The 16,345-nt window shown below is 34.2% G+C and overlaps 4 protein-coding genes across 6 annotated transcripts; 2 read left to right on the forward strand and 2 right to left on the reverse strand.

The window, feature by feature from the left end:
- Positions 1 to 979: 979 nt before the first annotated feature.
- On the reverse strand, positions 980 to 3,956 carry LOC7473299 (root phototropism protein 3). Of its 2 annotated transcripts, none has more exons than XM_024583459.2 (4): positions 3,494 to 3,956; positions 3,284 to 3,353; positions 1,710 to 2,822; positions 980 to 1,492 (listed from the first exon to the last, which is right to left on the reverse strand). In XM_024583459.2, exons 1-4 carry the CDS (start codon positions 3,616 to 3,618, stop codon positions 1,100 to 1,102), a joined length of 1,701 nt encoding a protein of 566 aa, XP_024439227.2. In that variant the 5' UTR covers positions 3,619 to 3,956; the 3' UTR covers positions 980 to 1,099. The 2 variants fall into 2 exon arrangements, with proteins under 2 accessions (XP_024439227.2, XP_024439228.2); XM_024583460.2 differs by having other exon boundaries at positions 1,710 to 2,855; positions 3,494 to 3,565.
- Positions 3,957 to 4,116: 160 nt separating this feature from the next.
- On the forward strand, positions 4,117 to 5,428 carry LOC18104035 (uncharacterized). Its single transcript, XM_006375708.3, has one exon. It carries the CDS (start codon positions 4,359 to 4,361, stop codon positions 5,049 to 5,051), a length of 693 nt encoding a protein of 230 aa, XP_006375770.2. The 5' UTR covers positions 4,117 to 4,358; the 3' UTR covers positions 5,052 to 5,428.
- Positions 5,429 to 6,858: 1,430 nt separating this feature from the next.
- On the reverse strand, positions 6,859 to 11,880 carry LOC7473862 (alpha-crystallin domain-containing protein 22.3). 2 transcript variants are annotated; one of them, XM_024583234.2, is made up of 3 exons: positions 11,691 to 11,880; positions 7,821 to 8,236; positions 6,859 to 7,485 (listed from the first exon to the last, which is right to left on the reverse strand). In XM_024583234.2, exons 1-3 carry the CDS (start codon positions 11,705 to 11,707, stop codon positions 7,253 to 7,255), a joined length of 666 nt encoding a protein of 221 aa, XP_024439002.1. In that variant the 5' UTR covers positions 11,708 to 11,880; the 3' UTR covers positions 6,859 to 7,252. The 2 variants fall into 2 exon arrangements, with proteins under 2 accessions (XP_024439002.1, XP_002319552.2); XM_002319516.4 differs by having other exon boundaries at positions 6,859 to 7,488; positions 11,691 to 11,875.
- Positions 11,881 to 13,422: 1,542 nt separating this feature from the next.
- Positions 13,423 to 14,723, forward strand: LOC18104036 (increased DNA methylation 2-like). The gene is made up of 2 exons (XM_024583820.2): positions 13,423 to 14,383; positions 14,470 to 14,723. Exons 1-2 carry the CDS (start codon positions 13,423 to 13,425, stop codon positions 14,721 to 14,723), a joined length of 1,215 nt encoding a protein of 404 aa, XP_024439588.2.
- The last annotated feature ends 1,622 nt before the right edge of the window (positions 14,724 to 16,345 follow it).

The following is a 16,345-nucleotide window of genomic DNA, read 5'->3' on the forward strand; positions in this document are numbered from 1 at the left end:
CCATCGATCTCTGTCAAGGCTATTCATTTTGTTTCTTGCGTAAGAATTTTTACATTTCATCTTTATCCCCTTCAGTAAAACATGTTTCTTGCTGCCGTCTCACATTTTTCCAATGCTGATATTTTATAGTGTGAAGAGTAAATGCTTTCCTAATGAGGCTGAGTGGTTGGACTTACCATATTTTCCATTTCAGTTCTGAAATTCATAATATGTCCTGGTATGGAATTTTTAACTGAATGAAGGAGCAAATTAGGGATGGTTATTTAATCTCAATTCAATGGATTTTGACCCTATTTAAATAGATAGAGTTATTTTTGGATCATTATCTTATTTAATGGGTAATGAATATAATATGAATATTGTTAAATTCAGGCTTGACACCTGAACAGACCTAACATTTTATATATATATTCACAAAGATGCTCGAAACCCAATAAATAAGATATAGATCTTAAAAAAAAAATTACACTGTGTGTACCCATTACTTGGCCAACTTGGGGTTATAATTGGTTTTGTTTGAAAAAAAAACTGTTGACTTGGTTAAAAATCCGAGTTGATTAGTTGATTCGGTTAAAATCTAACTCTCAATTCATTGATTTTTTCTATAAAATATTTTTTGATCAAGAAAGGGGATCAATCCTGGTTGATCCAAATCTTACCCCTGATCGATTATAGTTCGAGTTTAAAATTATATATCTCTACCTTACAATTGCCAAAGATAAAATCCGAGTTGACTAGTTGATTCGGTTAAAATTCAACTCTCAATTCATTGATTTTTTCTATAAAATATTTTTTTATCAAGAAAATATCATTTTGATCTTCTTAACAAAAATTAGGGATCAATCCTTGTTGATCCAAATCTTACCCCCGATCGATTATAGTTCGAGTTTAAAATTATATATCTCTACCTTATAATTGCCAAAGATTTCCTTTGCTAAGCTATTACTACGACTTCTATGCTGCGAAATTTTATGTCAAGAGAAGAAAATGGTATCAATATTGTCATATTGATTCTCCATAGATTATATGGTAGTTCAGGTTCGGAAACATGCAAGAAATTTGCAATATCTTGGGATATTAATTCTATGCTACAGAATGCTCAGAACCGAAAATTCTCTTTGATATCAGGCATCCCTTGGCTCTTCTCTGGATCTGCATTTTGCATATATATTTGCAATTCACTTAGTTGCATCTTCATGTTCTCAACCTCTTTTCTCATTATTTTTATCTCATTCCGGGATGTCATCCATTCATTCTCCACACATCTATTTACCCTGATGATGGCCTGTGTCTTTGTTCTTTGGTAATTGGATCCGACTGATGTCAATGATCTTGCCATATTTACTTGTTCCAGAAGGATAAGCCGTGTTGTAATATTTACAGGCAGCCTGTCATTCCTCGTTGCGTGCTTAAGACCTTCTTGTGATAGTTTATGGTAGTCCATGGCTGTGCACACACTTATTCTTTCTTCTTCTGTGAGTCTAGGATGTGCCTGCATCATTGGCAAAGGAAACATGCAAACAAGGTGGCTTTGTTTAGTGAGATGAAACAGGATTAGTGAAGAGACAAAAAACTAGATTCAAAGTTTATTTAAGATGAACATCAACATGCACCGAAAAGTGTCATCCTTGCTGAACTGATAAAAAAGTAGCTTACACATTAATTTGATATATCTAAACAGTTAAGGCATAAGAGCAATCTCTTCATACCTTTAGGTATGTGTCTATGGCGGTATAGAGGTTGTCATGGCAGTATCGAGCATCGTTCGGCAATGCTTCTGCAAGTGACCGGAATTGTTCAACTGAAAGCTTGTCATCCCATGAAACTTGTGCGAGATACCCATCTACCAACTTTCCGACAACAAGTAGTTTTGGAGTTGGATTGTTCAACATAGAAGAAGCATAAGCTTCCACCACCATGGAAACAGTTCCCACATCATAAACAGTATCATCATTGCCATAATTCATGACCAACAGATCAGAAACCCGACAGTTTTCCAATTTGAGAGCTATTCTTTTTTCTACCTCATTCAATAGTTCACTGCTAATTCTCATCATTATTCCCAACTTGAGAAGGTGAAGCAGAAAATTGGCAGAAACTGAATTTTCCTCCCCAGGAAGTATCCTAACCAAACTTTCTGTTGTAACCCTCAGTAGATGGTGGGTTAGATGTTTTGGCAGATTGTCTGGTCCAGAAATCCATTTTGCTGTCCAATAAGCTACGCATGATCCAACAAGTTCCGACCTCACTCCTTTCCTCTTGATGGATTTAATGACCTCAACAAAATGATCTATTCGAAGGCATGAAACATCTTCAAACCACCAATTCTCTGCTATGCCTTTATGTTTCAAGTTTTCCGCATCATTTTCCAGAACATTCAAGCTAATTGCATCGTCTTCGCTGAGAGTAAATAATTTGGGGTCTATGCAGGCCTTCCAAGCAATGGCGTCAGAGCATCGTTGCAGGATTTGCAACTTCATCGCCCACAAAGAGATTGATTCACAGCTTTTCAAAATCCGAAATATGTCTTTCCATGCTGAAAACAATACGAAACTTAGAAAAGCCTCTGTCTTGGAAATCAGATTTCCTTGTTCAAGATCATCACTCATTTCCAAGAAATGTGCAGCACAGTGTACTGGAGCAATGTTGGATGCTGTAAGATCAACCTTACATCCATAGCAGAACTTCACTACTAACTCAAAGATTTCAGATCCACCTGGAAAATTGTCTATTTCAATCTTGGGGAGGGTATCTTTTGCTCCATTGCTTCTTCTCTGGAATACTAATCTATTCAAGTATTCACTTTTTGAGACCATGGCAAGCTGAGCACACAGAAAATGACTGGAAGTTCAAATCTGAACAAAGATATGTCAAAATAAAAGGAGAGAGAGATAATCCAAAGCATCATTTCAATGCTGAGAGAAGGATAGAAAGAGTTTGCTAGAACTGCTCCCTGGTTCCAATTTTTGTTACCTAAATCTTCTTTTCAACCATACCTATGTATGGATTCTATAATATCTAACAACTATAAGATTTTGTCTTGTCTGGCTGTAACATTAATCCATAAGCTTGTTTCCATAATATTACAGAGAGGAATATGGTCCAACCTCAGGATAAAACCTCCAGCAGGTCGACAAATAATTAAACACAAATTTATCTACAATGATAATGCAGATGTTCATATAGATTTCATTTCCCACAAGACTAGTGTGATTCGATTTCATACTTCATAAAGAGTGGAAAGATTCACTAGGTCTAATTGATTAAAGCATGTTCAATGTACCTTATGCAACTGAAAGCTGGAATCTCCAACTTGTATGATCAAATCATTTGCAACTCTGGCGCGAACCATCCTGCAGACAAAAAAAAACATCAGTTATAGTTGCAGAAGAAGATTTTAGCAGATTAAAGGGGAATAATTGGATTTGCAGTGCCAATTTGCAGAAGAACATGTATATTTAAATGTTTGCACAGCAGGAAAAAGAGAGAGTACCAGTTCTGGTTTCTTTTTTCCAGAGCTTCAGCAACCATATTCTCATTAGCTGGAAGAATAATACACTTGTTATGCTTCCTACCAGATACAGTAGCTTTTCCACTATCAAGACTTCTGCTTCCCATGTTAGCGTTGCTTTGTCAAAAGGAAAGAAAGCTGTGCTAATCCAACTTATAGATCCACTTCAGGTTTCTGCAACTACACGAAATAATTTGTAGGAAGTAGTTAAGCCATTAATAGAGTTAGGTGCCTTTTGCTATCTCCTGTCACTACAAGCATAGGTGTGGCCAGTGGAAAGATAGAAACTTAAACCAGGATGATTGCTGTTCTAAATTCTCAGCCACTAGCGTAGAGACATAAATTCCCCCTTTCTCTGTTAGAGTTGTCACCATAAGACTATATACCATAATCGACTCCAATTCAAATCAGAATAAGAGCAACTCTAATAATTCAGTGGTTTTTTTTTTTCTCTACAATACTTGAATGCAATATAACCATGCTATGTTTTTTTTATTAAAATTTTTATTAAAATAATATTCATTTGTTTTTATTAAAAAAAAAAAACTAGATTTGAGCATTGGCATATATTATTGTGTAAGCAAATCATTTTCACAAAGTCACTCTCAAAAAAGAAAAAGGGGAAAATTCCACAAAGACTTTAAGGCTTTGGCAAATATTCCCAATCAACCAAACATAAATGGTCCCCATCTTTCAAAATCTATGGAACTATCTTACAATTTTTCATTTGGGAAATTAAAAATGAAGCATTTCCTCTACTACCAAAATTCAAAATAAACCCCTCTTTTCCAACGGTCACCACTTCTTCTTCTTCTTCGTTCTTGCATCTCATACAAAATACAGTAAAATGCCAAGAGCTATTCACTGCAAACCTCAACCTCTTCTTTCAAAATCATCCCTTCTCTTAAATCCATTCGGTGAAATTACCTTCACTGACCCGAAAAGTACAAATTTTGCATTTAAAGTTCACATTTTTTACTCTCCCCTTTTACTTTCACACAGGACCCATATCCAAAAACCAATCATTTGTGCAAGAAAGAATAAAAGAGGATCTGGGTATCAAAAATTAATCAAAATTGTGACCTTTATGGCATCTAATCTCGACACTTTGCCAGAGCCATTGGGTTTGGTTATTGAAGAATTTGCTGCTGCTGGTGGAGGTGGAGGGAATTTAGGATTTTGGAAGGGTTTCGGAGGCGGAAGATTTGATGGGTGGGGAAGAAAAGGGAAGATGAATTCAGGGTTTTTAGGCTTTTTGGTGGTTTCTGGATTGGGATTGATTTTGTTTTTGTTTGGAGGGGAGTTAAAGATTGATGTGGTTTCTGGGGTTTTGGTGTTGAGTTTATTAGGGGCTGTTTTGGTTAAAGGGTTTAAGAGAGGGATTAAAGATTGGATCTTGGGGCTTTGCTTTTTTGGTGTTCTGTTGGGTTTGGGATTGAAGAAAGGAGAGATGCGAAAATGGGTTGAGAGATGTAGGGTTCGTTCACCAGTTTTGGTGCTTATGAAGGGAAAGAGAAGACATGGTAGGAGAATTTGGTAACAGAAGCTACAAAGGAAAGATTTATTCTTTGATTTAGTTAGAATGATTTTTCATTTCACATTTGTATTGCATGTGTTCTAAGTACAAGAAGACCTTAATGTGGCTAGTCATGAAACTATAGGAAAGTTTTGCAGCTGTTTACAGTTTCTCCACTGAGATTTGATTGAGTTACAATACAGTATTGTTGCAAGTTTCGATTTCATTTTGTGGTAGTGCTGCTTGAATGTCTGTTGATATTTCCTCTTATGATATACAAGTTCAGTATGATTCTTAAGGGCCCCCTATATGTTGAGCTTGTGTGTGTGGAGTCATTTTAATGAAATTATAATATTGAAAGATCATCAATAAACTCTCTTTCAGTCTCTTTCTGCAACAAAGATTTGTTTCACGGAAGCCAGGCAATGCTCTTGGCATTGTGCATTCCCAGTTATGATCATGTTTCATGGTTAGTAGTTGTGACTATACGAAATGTGTCCATGGTTGCACAATGAATGTTTGGTTTAAGATAGCTATATGCTTTTAGAGTTTGTGGTTTGTGGATGGAATCAGGCTAGGATGGAAGTGTTTGATGGTATTTCAAAACTGGAATATGGTCACTTGGACTAACTTGATTGCCAGATTTGTTTAATGTTGACCAGGCTAGTGGGCTGTAACGGTGGTTAATTATACTATATACGATTGGAATGGAGAGCCTATAACTTTAGCTTGATGCTAGATTCTAGAAGTACAGACTAGGGCAAACAAAAATATGTTCTTTGTTATGCTTGTGCAATTGGGTATGAAGCTTATCCTTGAGTTGTGATTGCAATGTGATTCTCTCAGTAGCAACTAACAGAATTCAAATGACTTGGTCGCATGGCATCCCATGACAGCTGCTTATAATCAATCAATGCAGATCACTGGATCTCTCTTTGATATGCAGATTTCTGGGTTTCACACTGAAAGCTGTATATTATACTGTAGTAATAGCTTTTAGAGGCTCTGGCATTGCAGCAATGCAGCTTGTGTACTAAAAGACCCATTGTCAATGATATTGCTATGGAGAGGGTGGAAGTGGACGCCAATTGCAAAAGGTACTGGGCATATTTCAGGGTAGCAGACAAATGAGATGGCAGGGACTGTCCCTGTAGTTGGCTAGGCTATGAATGGATATGCTGAGAAAGCACTAGGAATTTTGAAAAGAATGAAGGAGATGATAGTGACTCCCGAGGAAGTCACTTCTTGGAGCTTCATACTAACACATAGAGCCAACATATCCCGGCTGATGAGAGTTGAGTACAAAAACCTTGGCTAGTATTGTCAGGACACAGGATAAATACATATAAGAGGGAACAGGTGTTTGGTTGAAACCTTGTAAATAAATGCTTGCGAATGAATATCTGAAATGGAAACATAGATTCCATACCTTTCCATACTCTGTTAGGATACCAAGCAAGAGCAATACGAAAATTTAAGCTATGATTTCAATTTTCAGTTTCTTTGAAAAATGCGATGGACACTCAGGATTTGACAGAGACGCAATCAAATAGCCTAATGGAAGTTGGCCTGACAAAAACAGCCATCCATTTCATAAATGGCTTCTTTCATGTTTCAAGTAAAAAGCTTAACCACTTACTTTTAATTAACAATCTTTACCGGGGAAAAAAAAAGGAATTCTTTCTAAAAATTTGTTCTGAAAATTGCCTTATAAAATATGGTGAAGTCAGGAAAAAGAAGAAAAAATCAAATGCTGACATGGAAAATATCGGTCATTCTTCATGTCCGATGCTATAAAGACAGGCAGCAAAGGTGCTTTGGCGTGACAACATTTCTTTTAACTGCTGGTTTAATTTCATAAATAAAATGTACACGAGAAACATTATCTCGCATCTCGACCAGGCTCTGTGAAAGAACATGCAGCAAATGGAACAAACGAAATTCTCTAATGTTTGCTAATTTTAGCATGTTCTCGACTCAATAAACCATTTTAACAAAATTACAAGGTTACAGCTGCGCGAATTTGTCAATCGTTATTGAAATTCACTTCTTCTCAAAAGGCATGTGGGGGTATGGTGTCTTCTCTCAACAAGCTAATCCACAAAAATCCGAGGCTTAAGGTTGTACTGGAACCCAAAAATCATAAGGTCCTTTCTTCTTGGTAAGTAAAATAGGCAAAGGATTTATCTGATCTGAAGAAACAAGAAATCCAAGATACTATACCATCACCTTTTCTTTACAATCCCCTCGAGCATCCCATCAATGCCAAAATTACCTTTGAACTGTTGGTGATCAACTGGACCAGGTAGCTGAAAGGTGATGGAGAAGTGACCAGGAGGACATAGATTCCGTGTTTGCATTCTGAAGATCTGAGAGTGCTTGCAAACTGTACTCTCGCCAGTCGTGGTCACTCCTTTTATGAACACCGTGCCATCAGGATCAATGTCACAACTGAAATCTTCTACCATTGCGGAACAAAAGATCAGGTCAGTTAGCGACAGCAACATCAATAATATGAAAAGGCATATGAAAATATACCATCTAATTTTTTAATATCCATGGCATGTGAAACTCAAGTTCAGATCAACCAAACTAATTAAATTTTAGATAGCCCTAAATCAAGATTTCAATTTATTAATTAGATTTACAGTTCTAACACTTCAAGCAGCTTGCACTAGTTTGTGCCACAGAGATAGAGTGAAATGAGTGCTATCTCTCCTAGTATTGTTTGTCAGGATGTAAAGCAATCATGAATATAGTAACTCATAAATGTTCATATTTGAACAAACTTACTTTCATCCCTTGAAACTCCAGGAAGAGAGACTCGAAACAAGTAGGCATCATCGCTTTCGCCAATGTCCATTGCACCCACAATTGGTCCCACATTTCCCGTTGCAGCACTCCCAGCCAGCCCAATTCCATTTCTGGCAGAATCCATGATATCATCCAACACCTTTTGAGTTGTCTGAGATGGGAAAAATACCATAGAAGACCCAGCTTCTGCAGGTTTAGTATCCACATCCCCTTGGGTTGGAGATTCTACCCTGTGCATTTGAGATTGAACTCCAGGGGTTGAAGATCCAACCCTATCACCAAATGGAGCAGGAGGACCAATATATGGCACACTGTTGAGAGGTGCCACCTCAAGGACCTGCTGATGAGGATTTATGGGCTTGGGTACACTATTCCCTCTTCGTATGTCAGAAGCCCTGGAGTCCATCAAAGTTTGGCATATTTAATTTTCAATACCACATGAAAATGTAGCAGTGCATCAGTGACTAGAATTAGTGTTGAATAAATTGTTGTAGAAAACTCAATAGTACAGAGTTATGTTCCTAATACAGATATAACTACAGCCAACGAAATATCTGAACAACTCATTACAGAAAAGCAAAAGCTAAAAAAACATAGAAATAAATTGTTTGGTGGATAATATCCACCAATATTCATACTGTCAACAAGAACTCAAACAATGATTCTATAAATTGTGACTGTAAGCAACATCGAAAGCATATCATTTGTAAACTAATTCTTCTGCATTACACCCAAAAATTGTATTGACTCACTGCTACAAATAAATAAATTTGACAAACATGTCTATTACTTTAATACAACATCACCAACATATATTATAGGGCTATGTTACAAAATTCCGCCAGTCTAAAAATCCATTTGATTTCAAACATTAAAAAGAAAAAAAGAAAAACACAGATTGTAGTTACTGCAAAGTTAATCAAGATAAAGATCAATCTAATTTTTTTTTGTGAGGTGACCGAAAACAGTCAGGAACAAGAAAAAACTCAAAACTACTCATTTCAATGGAATGCTCATTTAAGCCATTGAAAACAGGATCATGATAACTAGAAGGACAAAATTTAAGACATAAGATAAAATTAAATATGGAGAAATCACTAAACCTCTGATGCCTAGTCTTCCTGATCCCTGGAATTTCACCAAGTAGTTGTGTTCTATTGCTAAACCCTGCCACCTGAATTTATACTATTGACAAAACCATTCAGAGGGAGTTTCAAAACCACCCTCATTTACCATTTCCTTTTTGAAAATTACCCTTCTATTTCCTACATGTTTTCGTATTTTAAACATGTAGTTCAAAGTTGTTATGGCATTTCTGAACTAAACATGTTGTACAAAGTAACATTGTTTCACGAGAGTTGTCAATTAATAGCACAGATTGAATTCCTTGATAAAGAAAATCAAAGAACAACAGAGATACAAACAGTAACCCTCTTTGTCATTTAGCATATAATAATTCCCCCTTAAGGAAAATAATCTTCATACTAAAGAGGTTAGCCCTTTGTTTTCATTAAAACCATAGGCACAAGCACAACCTAATACTTGTTTAGTAAATGACACCTAGGTGAACGCGCGCACGTGGTTCTCCACAACAAAATAGGCACTTTGTTTTAAAACAAAAGGCGCCCACTGTTAATGAGCAATCCAAGTCTAGAAAATGAAAAGCTATGCTGGCCCCTTGTTTTCAACAAAATGTAAGTCACACGCAATCCCTGCCTAAGAAATGAAAAGCTATGTGAATGCCAATGTGCTTCTCTCTCTGAGGAAGCTGGCTGCAAGTTCAATAAAACTTAAAGCACATGCACATACATTGTTCACATGCAACCCATGTCCAGCAAATCAAAAGCTATGTGAACACTCGAGCATGCACACACAGAGGAACATGGAAAAATAAGAACTTAAATTTAGAGACAAGTTGGATTATTTTGTTCAAGAGAAATGTTTTAGGGAAATCCTTTTTGAGGAAAAAAGACTGCATCCACTAAATAGTAAGGCTGAATCAATATGATTGTTATGGAAAAGACCATATTTTTAAATGGAGATTTAGTTTCCATTATCAATTGGAAATCACTTCATTAGGAAACTTTATGAAATATTGCTGCATTGAATTAGGAGTGTGTGAGTTGGAACTGCCATCTTGTTAAAATGACAGCAACACATCTAGTTATAATACTATCAACATGTGGTGCCTTGAGTCTCCCAAATACAACCATGAAATCTCAAGCCACTGATCCTTTATTTCAACAACCATTCTACTTTCCATGATAACTGTAATACAAACTATTACACTGTATCTATCTAGCTCTGAGGTGATAGAATTATCTGAAAATAAGTCTAGAAAACTTGAATCATCACAATAATGTCCTAAACTTCTGGATTTAATTAACTTGATGGACTCAATTGTATGCTAAGAAACACCATTTTGTACTTGTGCAGCTTTGAGCTGAAAATCACCCATGTCATCCTACATAATATACATTTCCACTTCAACTCATCCTAGATTCGTACTGCCAAATATATTATTTTACTTTATCTCCCTTCAGTATGCTTCAACCACCTCCAAAAGTTTATTCAATTGTTTATAGCTTTTTGTTCTTTTGAAAAAGGTTTCACTTACCACTGTCTTTTTCTTTGCACAGATAAAAGAACAGCATAATACTAGAAAGAAGCAGGATAACAATAAATATTTGAGAACATGTCATTCTCTGAAAGAACATAAACTAGAAAGTAACAAAAATCGACATAAATGAGCACTCTAACCCTTTCGAATACCAACAAGCAAAGTGCTCCTTAAAAAGCCTGCTGCAATGTATCAAAAAGAAACAAGAATCTCCATCCTATTCCTTAACTGCCTTGATGAAAAATTATTTTTGAAATTTTGCATTCGTCTCCATCCAAATGGACTAAAGATTCTCACCTTCAGTGATTATCATACTTTGCTTTCTATAATTCTGAATAGCTACCAAAATAATCCTTGAAACCTAAATTAAAGATATCGGATGCATGCTCTATACCATTTAATTTCTACCAAGTGTCCTAGTCTGTTCTGAAGGGAAGGAAAATAATTCTCAAATCACAAGTCGATACCAGAGAATGGGTCCATGGACTAACATTAACCTAATTGAAGCCGCTAACATAATATTACAACCATTAAGGTCAATTTGACAAGGCTGAAGAATCCTGTAAACACAAGAACCAAACAACAAGCTTTCTCCGTCAGGCCATGTTGCCATTTTGTCGTTATGTACTTTTCTTTCTTGAGAATTTGGCAGGAAGTTTTGAAACCATAAATGAAAAGAAGAAAAAATGGTGCGAAAAACTTTTAAACTCATTTCTAGAAAATGGGATTCATTTTTAAATTTTATGTACCATCTGGGCGAAAAAAAATTAATCCCATTTCAAGAAATCGGGGTCCATTTTCAACAAAAGAAACCTTGACACAATACAAGAAAAACAGAAGATCTACAGCACCAAACATTCAAGACCCAGAAACCACACCATTTCACTCGCTATAACATCATCCCATCTAAATAGAAAACCTTTAAAGCATTTTTAAAAACTACCCACCACCCAATACACCACCATAAACACTCTAACATCAGTTCAATTTTCTTTCTCCACAATTCTTATTCCAAAACCATAAATTATTTAAGAAAAAAAATACCTCTCTTTGTTTATTTAGCTGATTCTGTTATCAGTAATTGCATGCAACTAAACAATCCATCTTTACAACAAATAAAGCAAACCCATATCAGAAAACACAGCAAAGTAGAAATGCAGCCATAAAAATCCAAGCTTTATCAAAAACATCAGAAACTTTATACATGTATAAGTAAATAAAACAGATACCTGTATGGAGAAGCCATTGATGGCAGTCAGAGAAGAGTAGTTCTGTAATAAAGAGGAAATTATTTGAAGTTTTGTACTGCCTTATGACCGTGTTTCTTCGGGGGTTATAAGGAGGCATTACTCCTTGATGTGTGAATGATTAGTCGTCGAGGAAAGTCATTTTGGTCAATGGTTGAAGAGCGAGAGACCACTTGGAATATTGATTGTCCTTTTGAAAACAAAAAAAAAACATTTAAGAAGTGGTAGTAATATTTTCATATATATATATATATATATATATATATTTCAAAGTTACTCTTATTGTATTTTATTTGATGATCAAGGAATACCTGTAAACCAACTTATATATCAATTGAAATAAAAAAAAAAATTAAAACTATTTTAATGATGCAATTTCATATCATTGTGATATATTTAGGCAATGTGTTGGGATTGCACTTATATGCTAAATTTAAAAAAAATTAAATTTTTTTTAGCTTCAAATTATTTTTTTTATGTTTTTTTTATCGTTTTGATGTATTAATATCAAAAATAATTTAAAAAATATTATTTTAATATATTTTCAAATAAAAAACACTTTAAAAAATAATCTCAAACACAATCTTAGTAAAACTAGTATTTTTAATGCATGTGTTGCAGTATTAATAAAAATTTTATAGAAAGATTAAATTAATTTGAGAAAATGAAAAGATAAAATAAAATACTATACAGAAATAGAATTTGAATATATATATATATATATATATATATATATATATATATATATATATATATCACATTAGTAAGTAATCAGAACATGCTTGTCTCTTGTCATATATGTGCACAAAACATGTTTTTTTTTTAAAAAAAAATATTTATAAAAAATATAAAGCTCATGTATATATTTTCCTTAAAGAAATTATTAACATTTCTTTCTATAACCATAAATATTAATTTTGTGTTTATTTATGCCCCCAAGTTATCATCCATAGTGGAATAGCAATGCAAATAAGCCATCATACTTAGATTTTCTTACCAAAACTTGGATTAATTTCCACTTAAAGAGCCATGATGCTCAGATTTTGTTACCAAACAAGGAAGAATTGTTTAGATTTTCTTCCCCAACAATGATTAATGTCAAATTAACAGGTAACAGTACTGTAAGAAAATCAGGTTAAAAAAATATAATAGCAGTTGGGTAAGGAAATGATTGCTGTTTTGTACTTAATTCTTTTGAAATTAGAATAAATAATATAAAATAAAATAAAATAAAATATTTTTACTCTACTACTATAAAACAGACATGAACTTGCAACTTATGACACTTCACCACTCCCTTTAATCTCTCAACCTCTCTCTCTCACTCACACTGGTAATTAGCTCCACTAATTTCAATGTTGTTTTTGTACATACAATGTACAATGTCTGTGTTTTTATCAACTACTGTTTTTGTCATGTGTTTTAGAATGTGGGCTACTGGGTTTTTTTATGCATTTTCAATCAATGTATTATATAGTGGTGATTTAGAATCTGGATTTAGGGTTTTTGATCAAACATATGCAAAAGCAAGGATCTTGAAATAATCTTTAGTGTCGTGTGTTTTTTACACACTGAACTGTGTCGAACAATTACATTTTTATGCATACATTTCAGTATTTTTTTTCCCGACATATCAGAATCTTTATATGTTAAGTTCCTAACTATTAATGGTGACTTTTTCTTGCAGATTCTGATTCATCGTATCGCAGGCACTATGGAGATTACTCCCTCCCAGGCTGCGAATAGATCTCTTTCTGCTGAAAGAACAGAATCCTTCCTCGATTCAAACGTGATTGCCAACAATGACCGGCTCTTCCTTCTGTACTTCATCATAGGTAACTATTTTGGACCTGATCTGAAAGGGGAGGGACCCCAAAAATCACTTTTTCGAAGAGCTGCTGAGGGCTTGCCCATGTACACATTTGATCAACTTACTGGTTCCTGCATGGGAACTGTAGAAATGGAGAGGATATATTACCATGTCCTTCGGAAGGCAGAAAAACATCTTGCTGTCAAACTGCTGCCATTGCAACAATTTTTTCTTGGCGGTCTCCTTACTCCGGGAACTAACAGATACCCACAATTTACTGATATGTTTCCGGCTCATCTGCATCCTCATTCAGTAATGGAAAATGGGGATAAATTTGTATCAAGTATCATATTCATCAACAACCCGGATACGTTTCATATTGATTTGAAGGACATTGAAAGGCTCAAGAGACTAACTGGTCTTGAGAACCTTTTTCTAGATAGAGATGCAGCAACATCAATCCGCTCATATGCAGATGGTACTCTATATGATGTGATAGTCCATGAGGCTGGACATGGAATAGAACTGCCTCCTACCAGTACTCGTTTCTCTCGTAAGAGAGCAAAACCTGCAGATAGAATCCCGCGGTCTAGGCATCACCATGTTCAAGGTAGTGGCAGTTCAACTTCTCGGCAGGCCACAAATAGAAGATTGGCAGAGGATGGTCCTGCATTGTTTTTTCTTCCCTCAAGCGCAGATAAAGAACAGTTGAGTGATCTGATAGCTGCCACTAAAAACGGCGTTGCATTGACTGGTACTGCTGCTATGGGGCAGGTAGGACAAGTTGTTGGGCTGGTCGACATTGGTGAATGTGACGATGCCTACTATTTCCGGGTGTCTCTTCCGGGAGTGAGAAAAGATCCAAGTGAGTATCTTTTATAGAAAATTGAGCGCTTGTTCTCACTGAATTCCATTCTACCTTGTTCTTAAACTATTGTTCTCTGACTGCAGATGAATTCAGCTACAAAATCGAAGCTGACGGCAAAGTACTGATAAAGGGAGTGACGATAACAGGCGAGAGAACTGTGTACAAGTTCTCGCAGAAGTTTGAAATGCTATCCAGAAATCTTTGCCCACCAGGCCAGTTTTCCATCTCATTTCAACTGCCTGGTCCAGTTGATCCTCGCCAGCTTACGAGCAATTTTGGCGATGATGGGATTTTAGATGCTCTTATAATGAAAAGTAGGGAAACCACACAATCCTGAATTCATCACAGCCATTAAATGGGAAGTTATGGGGTTTTGTTTTTCACATTTTCACCATTGTTGCCACCTTTTCACGTTGTGGTCGTTCAATTGACAAAAAAATCTTCTGCCATTGCCAACAAAACGAAAGATGATCAGATCGATTAGCCACGTCAAGAATCAACCATATAATATATATAGTATCCATGGCATATGAAACTCAAAATTTAGATCAAGGGAAGTAAATTACTGTTTGACAAAGAGTTGGATTAAAAATTTATTTTTTAACAAAAAAATAAAATAAAATATGAGCATTGTCTACATGTTTTCTAGTTGGTAAAATAAAAAAATTTATGCTCAAATAAACTTTAAAAAGATGCTGACACAAATTAAAGATAAATCAAGAAACTGGTAAATAAATACAAATAATTAAGATATTTGATTCCATATCATTATTAAAATAATTAAGATAAATGCAAATAAATGTAAATAAATTTTTTTAGAGATGTACTTTATTTAATAAAACTCAAATTAGGTCATTAAAATAAATATCGAAAAGACTCTAAATTATTTGAAATAAGAATGAAAGGCACATATTTAATTAAAACCTCTTCATCCTATTAATGCAATTGTTTTTCTTTTTAATATAACGATTTGTTTATTAAGAATGTTTATTTTTTGAAACAAAAAAATAGCAAAACCATAAAATCATATTTTAATAATAATAAAAATATTTTGATGATCATGTTGCAAATATATTTAAAAATATATAAGAATAATACACCAAAACTTTTTGGAGATCATTTTTATGTAATCATGCAATAATAAGAAAAACCTTGCACATAAAAGATAACAAAGAAAATTATAAAAAATTATATATAAAAAAATAAATCATAAAAAGTTGTAACAAAAAAAGTAAGAAGTTATAATCTTATTCAAAAACTAAATATAAATTAAATAGCATTTAATAAAATGACATTCTTAATAAATTTTTAAGTTATTTATTTTTAATTAAATTTAATAAAAAAAAAACCTATAATGAGTTAAAAAAAATATAGGTTGGGTGGCTGAGTCTATGTAGCGTAGCACACTTGACCCATAAAATAAAAAAGCCAAGTGTGGGGGTTGTAAGGCCACTAGACCTGTATGTTTGGCTTCTTATTTTTTGTATTTCATTAACATCTTTTTTTTTTTCAACCACTAAAGAGATAGGGTGTTTTAGATTAAAAAAAAACTATTTTCAATATATTTGATCTAAAAACACCTAACAAATACCTTTATAATCTCATTAAATCAATCTTTCAACTTAAAATACCTTTAAATTGATCTAAAAATACAAAATCAAGTTGTGAAATAAAATCTTTGTTAACTCTGATCTATTTTTTTTGCAGAAAGATCAGCGTAAAAAAAATTAAATAAACTTCTCTTATACAATAAAACTTATTGACACCGAGACAACTTATTTTGTTGCTATATTTAGGTGAGCCGTCAACTTTCTTTCTTATTTGTTGTTTTTCAATGACCTTCTCTCTCAAACCAATAAATTGAAAAATGAACAAAATAAAATTTTTAACAAACACAAAAATTCTAAAAACTAAAAGGACAAGAAAAAAGTCAATAGAAAAAATGGGGACTAATTATAA

Source organism: Populus trichocarpa, chromosome 13 (genome assembly GCF_000002775.5).
Source record: "Populus trichocarpa isolate Nisqually-1 chromosome 13, P.trichocarpa_v4.1, whole genome shotgun sequence".
Lineage (NCBI taxonomy): Eukaryota > Viridiplantae > Streptophyta > Magnoliopsida > Malpighiales > Salicaceae > Populus > Populus trichocarpa.